We start from the raw sequence: 14,086 nt of genomic DNA on the forward strand, positions 1-14,086 counted from the left end.
TGGGAGGGAGTGCGTGTACTTGAGTATTAATTTCTGGCAAAGCTGACAGTGACTCATGTCGTCCTTTTGTGCGGGAATTACTACCTGTCCATCAGATATGTTACAGAAAGACACTAATATTCCCTGTTAGGACTATGTGTCAGGGTTGGGCGATATACCAGGTATTTAGGATATATATCAATAAATTTTCAAACGGTAAATAGTTAAGACAATATTGTTTGTAGTGATGAGAACAAATTCTCAGTAAAAATGGTACTAACACCTGTTTAAATCCCAAGCAAGAATAATAGAAGTCCCTGGACACATAACATTGGGAAATCATCATTTCAGATAATTTCATTTCAGATCCCAGATCACTGAATGTCTGTATTTTTTATTCCATCAATCTTTGAAATAATGGAGATATTATCATTTGGAAAAAACACTTGGTCTATAAAGAATAATAAAATGTTGACGGCCTCATTACACAGAAATATTGCCCATGTTTTTGTCTTGTTTCAACAGTTTACACGAGTTTTGTCTGCAATTTTTAATCCTTGAGAATGAAAAATAGGCCAATAGAGTGGTGCAGTCGTGACGTAATTTTGTAGGGAAACCTGGAAGTTAACGTTGCATTGGTTCCGTTGGCATCGAGCCCGTGGGATTTTTCAGTGGGTTTTTGGAAAATAAAATAAGATCTGTGTCCAATAAAAGTTTAAGAAACTTACAAGTTTTGTTCATAAAGATAATCTTCATAAATTTATGATATAAGCATCATATCTGGTTGTTAATCTAACTGACAAAAGTAAAAAGCTAACGTCATATTGAACTACAACACAGTCAACTCAATTTAACGTCATCACCCGCAGATTCAACTGAATGGCAGGCTTGGTTGCTGCGCTTTGGATGACGACGTTTAGTCTTCCTGACAAACACTGTAGTCCTTGTTAGCTGTCTTTTAGCAACCGCCTTTATTAAGATGGGAAAAGATACACAATTCAAAGGTGGGACACAGTTTCAGATGTATTTTATGTTGTAGGATAAAACTTTAAACTTTCTTGAGCTTTCTTGTGTTCACCACAGACCTTATTTCAGACTTTTAACCGAAAACTCATTAAAAATTCTCATAGACTTTCAGACGGGGGAATCGTAAGTGCTAAAATGCTAACTCACTTCTGCGTTTTAGGACTCATTTCTGCACCACTCTATGTCGAATGTTTAGTAGAGCTCCAATGATTGGATAACGTAGAACAGATAAAGATGCAGATGTTTAAATGATTCTTTCAGGCGGGACAAATTTTATACTAAACTCTTCGAAAGAAACCCTAGGAAAGCTTAGAATAACTATTAAAAAGTTTCTTTTTCATGCCAACAATCAGCTCCAAGAGGAGCACCAATGTTTGCTAAGCACAAAGCAATTAATCTGCACAAGAAACAACATAATGATGGCGGCATGCCAAGAGAAAAATGCAAAGAGGCTTTTACAACAAAAGGTGCTTGAATTGTCAATAATATTACAGACTGCATGAGCCAACATGCAGGCTTGTTGCAACTGCATGCATTAATAATGATAGACATGATGACAGCCATGCACAATGACTCTGACAACCTCTTTACACCGCGTTCCACATTATTATGCAAATGATATTTTTCTCTGATTTTCCTAAATATTAATGCAAATGACAGTCAGAATATTTTTCAAGTCATCAGCCATTAGAGCATAATTCAAATGTTTTTGAACAAACTTCATAATGACAAAAATTATTTAAAAAAAAATAAAAACCTCAAAATGCACTGTTCCACATTATTAAGCACAACAACAGACCACTTGAAAAGGTTAAAAAGTTTACTTCCAAAACAAAAAAATACAAAAAAGTGGTACAAATGTTCTTATTTCCACATTTAACAAAATATTAAAACAAGAATCGATCCACAGATGGAGGTATAAATAAATAGATAAATAAATAAATAGACGTGGGAGTAGCCAACTGGCTTAAAACTCTCATGTCATGAATTTACAAAGCAGGGAGGTGAGGGAGATGAAATTACAATAGCTTCATCCAAGGAATCATCAAAGAAATATTACATTTCTTTGGTGTAAATTGTTCTTCTATGTTTTAACTTTAGTAAGGGAAATGCCAATGTCAAACAAAAATAACCTGCATTCAGGCTCCTACAGTCTAGTGCAGTGTTTCATTTTGAGCGCTCATGACCTGTTCTGGACTTGATGGTTGTGTCATTTTCTCCTTGAGTTACAGTTGAAACCAGAAGTTTACATACACTATATAAAAAGGCACATAAACTTTTTTTTCTCCCCCGTCTAACATTAAATCAGATTAAACTTTTTCTGTTTTTGGTCAATTAGGATTACCAAAATTATTTCTATTTGCTAAATGGCAGAATAATGAGAGAGATCATTTTTTTAGACATTTTTTTATTATTTTCTTAAGAGTGAGAAGTTTACATACACTAAGATTACTATGCCTTTAAACAATCTGGGAAAGCCCAGATGATGATGTCATGTCTTTGGAAGCCTCTGATAGGTTTATTGACAACATTTGAGTTAATTAGAGGCACACCTGTGGATGTATTTTAAGGCAAACCTGAAACACACTGCTTCTTTGTGTAACATCATGGGAAAATCAAAAGAAATCAGCCAAGATATCAGGAAGAGAATTGTGGACTTGCACAAGTCTGGTTCATCCTTGGGTGCAATTTCCAGATGCCTGAAGGTGCCACGTTCATCTGTTCAAACAATTATATGCAAGTATAAACACCATGGGAATGTCCAGCCATCATACCACTCAGGAATGAGACGGGTTCTGTGTCCCAGAGATGAACATGCTTTGGTCCGAAAAGTGCATCTCAACCCAAGAACAAAAGCAAAAGACCTTGTGAAGATGCTGGCTGAAGCTGGTAAGAGTGTGTCATTATCAACAGTCAAACGAGTCCTGTACCGACATGGGCTGAAAGGCCACTCTCCCAGGAAGAAGCCATTATTCCAAAAGAAACATAAAAAAGCCAGATTACAGTTTGCAAATGCACACAGGGACAAAGACCTTAATTTTTGGAGACATGATCTGTGGTCTGACGAAACTAAAATTGAACTTTTTGGCCATAATGACCATCGTTACATTTGGAGAAAAAAGGGGGAAGCTTGCAAGCCTGAGAACACCATCCCAACTGTGAAACATGGGGGTGGCAGCATCATGTTGTGGGGTTGTTTTGCTGCAGGAGGGACTGGTGCACTTCACAAAATAGATGGCATCATGAGGAAAGAACATTATGTGGAAATACTGAAGCAACATCTTAAGACATCAGCCAGAAAGTTAAAGCTTGGGGGTTTTCCAAATGGACAATGACCCTAAGCATACTGCCAAACTGGTTACAAAGTGGCTTAAGGATAACAAAGTCTATGTTTTGGAGTGGCCATCACAAAGCCCTGATCTCAATCCCATTGAAAATTTATGGGCAGAGCTGAAAAGGCATGTGCGAGCAAGGCGGCCTACAAACCTGGCTCAGTTACACCAGTTCTGCCAGGAGGAATGGGCCAAAATTCCTGCAAACTATTGTGAGAAGCTTGTGGAAGCATATCCAAAATGTTTGACCCAAGTCATACAGTTTAAAGGCAATGCTACCAAATACTAATGAAATGTATGTAAACTTCTGACTCTCAAGAAAATAATAAAATGTCTAAAAAATGATCTCTCTCATTATTCTGGCATTTAGCAAATAGAAATAATTTTGGTAATCCTAATTGACCAAAAACAGGAAAAGTTTAATCTGATTTAATGTTAGATGGTGAGAAAAAAAAAAGTTTATGTGCCTTTTTATATAGTGTATGTAAACTTCTGGTTTCAACTGTATGTAGTGAGTGTTTTATGAATCTGTGGACATGGCGATGGGTTTGACAGCAGCACCTCCTGGTGGCTAGCTAGCACCTGCCACCGCTTCTGCAGCGGCAGGGGTTGATCCACCAGGATTCGTACGTTACCAGGAAAGTGCAAGCAGGAATCAAAAGACTTGTCTCTTTGTTTTAGGCATCCTTCCTCCTTTAATTATGTCTTTTTCATACTCAAATCATCATAATTTCTATCTTTTATTATCATGTTTTCATGATGACAGAAAGCTAAAATCATATTTGAAATTGAGACTGTCAATAGGCCAGTTCTATTATAAAGTGTAAATGTACACCTGTTGAGCACTGTATTGATTTTGGGGCTATATCTTAAAGATTATTGTGTTTTTGATCCATTTTTAGATTTTTTGTTGTTGCCAGATTCATAAGATGTTTTGGTGTAGAACAGAAAATATTTTAAGAATTCACATCATAAAGCCATTTTTTCTTAGCATTTAAATCTAAAATTTAAACTGTTTCTTTGTGTCCTTTACATGCCAAGAAAAGTGAAAAAACAAGTAAATGAAAGTTTAATTGAGGTATAATTTTCCAGTTAACTTTATTGTTGTTTTCTGACAGATGGATCAACTCATTGTACCAGACATGCTCCATTTAATCCCTGTTTTAGACAAAAACATAATGGCATTACTGAGAAATGAATTAACAGTTGCTTATTATTAGGGGTTTAATTTGCTCTGCAACATTAAGTTTTATATGAAAAGGCTGGAAGCAGCAACCTTTCTTGAATCATTTTCCACGTTTTAACATGTGGTTGTTAAAGTTGATGATTTTCCTCTGTGTTTCTGTCAGACTGCCAGTCGTCTGAGGCTCTGCAGGTCCTGACCGCTCGCTGTCAGGGGAAGAAAAGCTGTCTGGTGCGAGCTTCCACCAGAGAGTTTGGGGATCCATGTTACTCTGGCACCAGGAAGTACCTGAGTGTCATCTACACCTGTGGTGAGTGCGTGTAACACACGTTTACTGAGGGCCACCAGGGGGCGATGCTCACTCACTGATTACATTCAATTAGGTCTCCAGCACTTTTTTGGCCATGTTTCAGGATAACTTCATCTGAGATGGGCTGCGTTGAACTTCTAGAGGAATTAAATATGTCTTTTAAAGTGATTCAATGAGGCTGATTGCAGTAGCTTACAGCTTTGCTCTGACTTAAGGCTATATTTGATTGGCTCAAGTTTTAAGTTGCAATAACTTTTGAATTTCTTCTTTTGAACTATTACGATCTGTCTGTTTTAATTGATATTTTTGACTCTTTCTGATCTTTACATGGAAAGCAGTATTTTTATGAAAAGACAGAGTATCACTCTCACTTTTCAGGCTATTCATGCTTAGTCAGTAGATGTAGTATTTATTTTCTTACACTGAAAACAATTTCAAGGACTTATCAAACTTCTTGTAATATTTATTACATAATTTAAAGAAACTTGACACAGTAGTGTGTCTTTGGTTTTTGTCTTTGTCCATGAAGGGGAAGGATAGTCTTCCTTGTTGTCTTTTCCACACCCCTGGGCTAACCCTGGCCTGTCAAGATTGTAATTTATTACGACACACTCACACACTTTACACACTCACACACTAAACAGACGCCTCCAGCAACAGGATTCAATCATTCAGCAACTTGTCCTGAAGTTCTCCTTTCCCACCCAAATCATGAGCAAAGACACACAGATTGGCATTTATTTTTGTTGTTTTTGATCATATTTGGTTTGTTTATGTGCCTCATTGAGCTGTAAGTTTTTCCATGAGTTGCATTCTTCACTGCTTTTGTTCTGCTCTTCAAGAAGCTTTTACTGTAGAGCGGCAGCAGCTCCGTCTGTAAAGACTTGGGTTGGAAATCACAGGGTTGCCTGTTTAAATCCTGGTAAGACCGAGTTTGGAATTCGGTGTGGTGAATGAAAAGATGCCAGTTCACTTCATGAGTTCTGATGAGATGTAGTATGTTCAATGAAAGAGTGTAAAAGGACCTTTTATGGGGCAACTGATGTCTGTCTTCTTCTTCTTTTAACCTCCTGAAACCCTGCGTGTTCATATGTGGACAGAACATTTGAGCTCTCCTACAACGTTGTTATAAATTCTGCCATTAGAAATGTTGAGGTAATTGTCCAGAAGGTCCATAAAGGTTTGAGTATTTTACTTGGGATGTCTGGAGGATTTGCTTTGAAATTTTCAGAAAATTTCTTGAAATTCTTGTGGGTCTGGCTTTTTTGGGTGGTAGTGTGCTTTGATTTTCTCTCTCTCTCTCTCTCTCTCTCTCTCTCTCTCTCTCTCTCTTTGTTTTGTACTTTAATGGGAATTTGGGGATTCATTTTTAGAGTTCTAGAAATTTGATCAGAAATTTTGGCAGGGAATTTCCTTCTAAATTTTTATGGGTTTAAGGGGGATTTTTTTAAATTTTAATTATGGGAATTAGATTAGGAATTTTGGTTTGATTTTTTTTTTTTAAGAAAATTTCATCTAATTTTCTGTGAAAATTTTTATGTTTATCTGTAGGACTTTTAAGAAAACTTTGCTGAGATGTTTGGGAAATATTTGATGACATCTGGGTATTTTTAATGGATTTTTGGAATTGAACAATAGATTTTGACAATGTTTTGGAATTTAGGGGGATTTTTATGGTTTGGAAATCTCTAATCACATTAAAGTCCCTGTAAAGTGATAAAAAATATTCTTGGCCACTATGTATGTAAATTTACAGTCATGAAAGACATCTCTAAGTTTATTAAATTGATCTTCAAAATCATGAAAAATGAGGCAGTGAAAGTCTGCTCTAGGATGTCGTGGGAATGTCCGTTGAATGAGCTGAAGCCATGCCCACTCAGGAGAAATACTTCCTCTCAAATTTTAAAAAGTGCAATTGATCAGAGCACACCTGCCTGGCTCTGTGGCAGAGCAGAGAGATAGAAGGTGGGGATTAAATTTACTGTTTTCTGGTACAAATCTCTCAGTTATGATGCTTTTAATGACCTTTAGGCCATTGTGGCTGATGGATTTGGGGAATTTACCTCACGATGAACACAAAGTTTGGATTTCCCTTTATAGGGACTTTAAAAGGAATTTTCCAACACCTTCAGAAATTTTAGTGAAAATTTAGTTCATATTTGGCTTTACTGACTGAACTGATCCCTACCAAGCAGATGAAACTCACTCAAGATATATTTAAAAAATATTTTAAAATGTTGTATGTTGTCCAGTAAGATAAGACTGTTGTCCTCATATGCAGAGAGCTTTTTTCTTTTTGGTGAAAACTACCTTCTGTTCAAAGACAGGGCTTAGGTTTTATATGTATCTGGTCCCACTTATCCTAAATAAGTGAGAGAAACTGAAAATGCAGTCCAAATGCTCGGGTCTCTGGAGGTTCAAAAGTGCTTTGATTTTGCACAGTGTTTGAAATTGTAATTGTATGCCTCTCATGTTAAAAATAGCTATATGACTGAACATTTAGCTCATTAGATAAAAAAATAATTTCATTTGGAGGATTTTTCACACTAAATAATAATGAAATTAAAGATATATTAATGTTGGGAAATGTTGGGTTTACTAACCAAGCAAACCCAAGCTATCAGGCACTTTTCATGGATTATCACATTCACAGTTTGATTGCAAATGGATTAAAATGGAAGTTATTTGTTTGGCCAAATGTTTTATATTTACTTACTTGAGTTTTCCTTTACTTTGTGATCTTTGTATGAAACAAAACTTTAGTTGTTTATACCATTTCAAAATGACAAGGACGCTTACTGATGATCTCAATAAGTAACTTGCCACCACTAGAAGAGCTTGAAAATGCTCCTTATAGTGCCTGATAAGTGCTTGATTTGACCTTTTGAAAATTTAATTTAGCATTTCTTCTCAAAGTTAGTGACTATTTTGTCAACAACCCACTCCTTAGTCTCCAAAGCTGCGTCTTTGTCAGACGTTTGTCCGTCTGTCCTTTATCTCAGCCACAACCGGTCAGCAGAGACAAGAATACGCAGCCCCCCCTCAGCTGTGTTTATGGAGTCATTCAGCTCTAACCTCCTTTATCTATCACTGATAACACTCCAACTCTCCTCACAGCTCCACTGCTGTAATGTGTGTGAGTGTTTGTTGGGATGTGGGATGGTGTAAATGTTCAACAGATAGATAGGAACGTGTTGTGAGGTGGGGGTTGTTGGGGGTTAAGAGATGGCTGTTCTGGGCTGCGGTGGGTTAAACGTGAGTAAATGAGTCTGGCTGCTGCAGACATGAAGTCACTGGTTGCTCCAGGCTCTGGCTAAGTGCTGATTTCAGGGGATCCTCTTTCATTGGTGGTTGAGTGTGTGAAGGATTGACCCCGGTTGTGTTGGACGAGGGGAAGGAGGATGTCTGTCTCCATATGATGGGCTGTATTTATGTGTGCACATATATATGTGTGTGTGTGGTGGTGTGTGCATGTTGTCTCAACAATGAGGAATTAGACTGGAAAAAAAATGGGCTCTGCTTACACAAAAGGACTAAAACATATTTAGAAACACAACACCGTAATTCAGACTATTGTAAAAGACACAACATAAGTCTCTTGAATAAGCTGACTAATAAGATAAAAATCAACTAATGGTATCATTTGTGACCAATAAAGATTAGTATATGGCATTTTAAATGCTACCAATCAATGGAAATCAAAGTATTTTTTGTTTTTCTCTGCCATGTTTCTATGTCCGGTAATAATCTTGTCTAATACCTACCCTGCAGAAGCAATAACATACGTTACTAATTACGATGTCGAGAAACATAATCAGTCTTGGTGCTATTGGTCATACTCACTTTTGTAGATCACAAAGAGACATCAGTATGAATTTGAGTCCTGATAGGAGCTTTAAACATTAATTTTTTCCTCCCATTCCATGCTTGAAAGACAACCCCATTTCTAAAAACGTTGGATTGCTGTGAAAATGTAAATAAACAGAATTCAATGATTGTCAGACCTCATAAACCCCTATGTTATTCACAATAGAACATGAAAACATATCAGATGTTGAAACTGAGACATTTTAACATTTCATGAAAATATCAGCTCATTTTGAATTTGACTGCAGCAACACATCCCACAAAAGTAGGTACAGGGCCATGTTTACCATTGTGTGGCATACTCTCTGCTTTTAACGACAGACAGTGAACATCTGGGAAGTGAGGAGACCAGCTGCAGAAGTTTTTGGATGGAGGATTCTAGCTGCAGCAACAGCCCTGGGTTTTCTTTGGTGTTTATTTCCGTTTATGATGCTCCAAATGTTTTCAGTTGGTGAAAGTTTTGGACTGCAGGCGGGCCATTTCAGCACCCTGAATCTTCTACTGTGAAGCCATGCTGTTGTGATGGATGCAGTATGTGGTTTAGCATTGTCCTGCTACAACATGGAAGGCCTTCCCTAAAAGAGACATCTGGATGGGAGGATCTGTTGCTCTAAAACCTCTGTGTACTCTTCAGCTTTGATAGTGGCTTTCCAGATGTGTAAGCTGCCACAGGCACTAATGCAACCCCATACCATCAGAGATGCAGGCTTTAGAACTGTGCCTTAATAACAAGCTGGATTGTCCCTCTCCTTCATGGTCCGTATGATACGGTGTCAGTCATTTCGAAAAAGACTTTTGAAAGACTATTGTCACCCTGAGACAATAGCAGTCTTGTTCAGATAGAGCTTCTTCTTTGCCTGATACAGCTTTAACTTGGATTTAAAGATGGCACAGGAATTTCTGGAAGTGTTCTGAGCCCATGCAGTGATTTCCAGTACATAGGCATGCCTGTTTTTAATGCGGTACCAACTTAGGGCCCAAATATCACCAGCATTCAATATTGAGGTTGGGCCTTGTCCCTTGCACACAGAGATTTCTCTTTTGATATCATGTACCGTAGATGGTGGGATATTCAAAGGCTTTGCAATTTTATCTTGCAGAACTTTTTTTCTGAAATTGTTCCACAATTTTTAGATTGCAGTTTTTTGCAAATTGATGAGCGTCTGCCTTGTAGTTACTGAGATTTGCAAATCATTGCATTCTGTTTTTATTCACTCTTTACACAGTGCCCCAGCTCTTTTGGAATTGGGGCTGTAGTTAAAGCATGGGATGTGTTATCAGATGGATAAAGTTTTTGAAACAAAAGTATTATTTCTTTCTTTTAGTTAAATCAAATATATTTAAACTGATGTTTGTGTGTCTTGATGAAAAGCATTCCACTCAGCCTGAAGGAGGTGTTAACCCATTTAAAATCTTTACTATCCCATTGTGACCTAAGCTCTATTTTAGGTGCTTTTGCAGCCTGCCAAAAATGAAATGTTATAAAATGTTTATGTGTGCATGAGTATGTGCTGAGCGTGTGTTTGTGTTAACACTGCTCACTCACACAGACAGGCAGGAGTCCAGGGGTGTGTGTCTCACTCTCAGTATCGGCCTCAGCTTGCTGTGATTTATAAAGCCATCATCCCTCTGAGCTCCGGCGTCTTCCTCACACAGCCCCGGGGTCAAACTCACTCCTGAGCAATAACACAGCAGCAAATGGCCCGGAACCTTCCATCAGTCTCCCAGCAGATCACACATACTCTGCGCGGCCGCCGCTGTCAGGCTTCATTTACATCACCCCCCTTTGGAGGAAGTCCCCACGGTGTGTTTGTTTGTTTGAAACAGAAAGCCAGGAGTCTGACTGACATATCTGCATTTCAACGAGGTGAAGTCAAAAATAAGTTTGCAGCAATCTTGCTAATTATTCATAACATAAACTTGGAAGTATTTTCCCTTGACGCAACTGTTTTAGATTGATGAATTGAGCGTGCTCGAGGCACTTTCTTCAAAAAGCAAAGCTCCAATATGGTCCCTTTGAAGTTTCTTTCTTGTAATCTTTAGTTGGTTACTTTGTCGGGTGTGTGGCATTTGCCTTTTGAAGCTGCAGTAATGAAAAACGTGGTGTCTTTGCACCATCAATCTATCTGTTTATTGGTAAAAAAAATGTTTTGGCTTATGCTGTAGGCTTATAGTTGAAGTAGGACTTGTTCTGATAGCTCTGCAGCCTAAAACATGTACACATACACAACACAGACACTTTCCAATGTCAGGATTTATTACCAACACCCCTTAATAAACAACTATTTAAGTGAAATGATCATGTGAACAACAATAATAAACAATTCTGCATTACTAGCAGGTAGACACAAAAACCAAAGGTTAATATATGATTCACTCTATTTACATAGATATTTGGCCACACCTGTTAATCATTGAACTCAGGTGGTTTAATCAGACCCATTGCTACAGGTCTAGAAAAACAAGCACCTAGCCATGCATCTAAGGAGCTCAGTGACTTCAGGTGTAGTACTGTGATGGATGCCACCTTTGCAAAAAGACAGCTTGTGGAATTTCATCCCTTCTGGATATTCCAAAGTCAAGTGGAAGCGTTTAGGAACAACAGCCACGAAGCTGAAGACCAAGGACTGCTAAGGCCGATGGTGTGTAAAAGTCGCCATCGCTGAAGAGTTCTGAACGTCCACTGGCATTAACGTAAGCAGAGGAACTGTGCAGGGGGAGCTTTATGGAATGGGTTTCGATGGCTGAGCAGCTGTGAGCAGGCCTCCAATCACCAAGTCCTATGCTAAAAGTCAGATGGGGTGGTGCAAAGCACACTGATACTGGGCTCTGGAGCAGTGCAAGCATGTTCTGTGGAGTGATGCATCATGCTTCTCTGTTTGGCAGTCAGATGGTTGAGTCTGGGTTTGGTGGATGCCAACCTTGAAGTTTGGTGGAGGAAGGATAATGGTATGGGGCTGTTTTTTGGGTTTAGGTCCCTTATCTCCAAGGAAGGGGAATGTAATGCTTCAGCATATCAAGACGTTTTGGACGATGCTATGCTTCCAACTTTGTGGCAACAGTTTGGGAAAGGCCCTTTTCTATCCCAACATGAGTGTGCCCCAGAGCACAAAGCAAGTACTGGTTTGACATGGTTTGTGAAGTTTGGAGTGGAAGGACTTGACTGGCCCCTCACAGAGCACTGACCTCAACCCCATGGAGCACCTCTGGGATGAACTGGAACAGAGACTGTGAGCCAGGCCTTCTCATCCAACATCAGTGCCTGACCTCATAAATGCTCTACAGAATGAATGGGCACAAATTCCCAGAGAAACACTCTAAAATCTTGTGCAAAGCCTATCAAGAAAAGAGGAGGCTGTTATTGCTGCAAAAGTGGGAACACCTCCATATTAAAGTACTTGCATTTGAATACAATGTCATTATAGTAGCTCTCAGTGTAATGTCATGCAGCTGAATACATTGCACATAGAGTGATACCATAGGAAACACTTTATTGTCACCTTTGGGAAATTTTTCCTTGGAATCAAGTGCTGAACACATCTACTTTCTTCCACAGAAGCATCAAAAGATTTGAAAAAATAAAAACATGCAATAATTGACATGTAAACAAAAGCACAAATAAATCAATCTTATGTAAGTCAGTACTGATAAAATACCATCAACCAGTGTTTTTGCAGCATTATGAGTATTTTTATTCCATGTCATTATGGTGTTAGTAGTCCAGACTATGCCGTGTTATTAGGAGAGGATAGAAATGTATCTTAACATCTCTAGTGTTAGTATGTTTTTCGTCACATGTAGAAACAGTCCTCACAACAATTTCTTGTGTTTTCTAACAACCCTCCTCTGAGTGAAAAGATGTATCTTAAGGGCATTCTGGTCTGTCTTACCGTTAAACATAATGATAACCATTACACCAGTTTGACATGATATGATTTATGGATGTCTACACTGATCAAAAACAAAAAAATCTCCTTGGCCTTCTTTTCCTCCTTAATGTGTCTGTCAGTCCCAGATGCAGCCCTCTTCCTCCTCTGAAACGTATTAAAGCTTCAAACTTTTTATCAAGATAAGGAGGCCTCTCTTTTCTAAACTTCCCTCCAAAGCCTTTCCCCTAGAGAGTCTTCCCTGCGGTGTAATGGATCACCCTGAACAAGCCACACTGCCTCTTTTGAACCGTGCAGAGCAGACTTTCAGGGGGATGAAAGGCTATGGAAAGCCTAATGAACAGGTCTAATTTCTGGGCAGGAAATGGATTAATTGGGGTGCTTAGCCAGTTAACATGGGATCTGGTCTGGAGATGAAGGGGGGGTTAAAGGAGGGGGGCTTGATGAAACAAGCATTTCCAACCCTGGGGATTTAACCTCAAAATGGTAATAGGATCTTCAAAATATACTAATGAAAGTATAATGAGCACATTAATATCCTATCTTTGTTTTCAGATAGAGCCATCATAACTGCATGGTCTTTTGGTTTATATGTAAAAACAAAGCGATGTTGATTTTCCACTAACTCACTGAAACTTTATAATAAATCAAACTGAAAAATTATTTTGACCATCTGACTGCATGTAGTGATTGTTTTGGAGCCATGCTGAAGCTTTTGTACTACATTATCTCTATTTTGCTCAGCTGTCAAGAACATGCAGATGTTACAATTTACATTATCTTTGATAACATAAAAGTATGCTTACACATGGCCTTCCTGACCTTGGAGAAAGCTGTTATTATAAATAGAAAAAATAGACTCTTGATGTCTGAACATTTCTTCTTAAGTCACAGTAAATATTCTTTAGTAGCAGTTATTGATTAGCACTTATTGCTGTTTTTATGTTTGGCAATGTGGCTGTTCTGGGATCCCCCTGCCCTTCCACAAGCCTCTGTGGAAAGTATTAAGCAGGAACAGCACACGTTCCTGCTCTTCCTATGCTGATAAGGAAAGCATAAGTCAGGGAGAGAAGCAGCAAAAAAACCCAGAGCAGGCATCAGTGACAACAGAATGACATTAATTAAGTCAGAAGCAGAACGAAGGAGGAGCTGGGGTGGAGGAGGGTTGCAAAAAGCAGCTTGCACTGGCAGAGCATAGCCAGGCAAGAGCAGTTTAAATAAGGCAGTAAAAGAGCGATTAGCCAATAGCCTGCTCAACTATCAACTAACAATCAACTAGCCATCAGCTGATCTCAATTCCATGGCCTGGCTGAACTAATGCTAAAGGCTTGATTTATTGTTACATAATGAAAAGTGTGAGCTGTTCCTTACACACCTACAGTCTTTTTCACAACATATGCCAATGTTTAACACAAACAACAGCACTTAGCTTCACTTTAGCTTCGCTAGATCTAAATTAGCCCATTAGCACATTAGCTCCTATACTTAGAAGCACGCAACA

General features: G+C 38.5%; 1 protein-coding gene across 1 annotated transcript in view; it reads left to right on the forward strand.

Annotated features, from left to right (window-relative positions):
* Positions 1-14,086, forward strand: part of LOC121521960 (protein eva-1 homolog A) — a 142,059-nt gene that overhangs the window by 67,560 nt on the left and 60,413 nt on the right. The window contains exon 5 of the mRNA XM_041806178.1: positions 4,688-4,831. Within this exon, the coding sequence (XP_041662112.1) occupies positions 4,688-4,831 (144 nt within the window). The remainder of the gene's footprint in view (positions 1-4,687; positions 4,832-14,086) is intronic.

The sequence above is a fragment of the Cheilinus undulatus genome, linkage group 14 (genome assembly GCF_018320785.1).
Source record: "Cheilinus undulatus linkage group 14, ASM1832078v1, whole genome shotgun sequence".
NCBI lineage: Eukaryota > Metazoa > Chordata > Actinopteri > Labriformes > Labridae > Cheilinus > Cheilinus undulatus.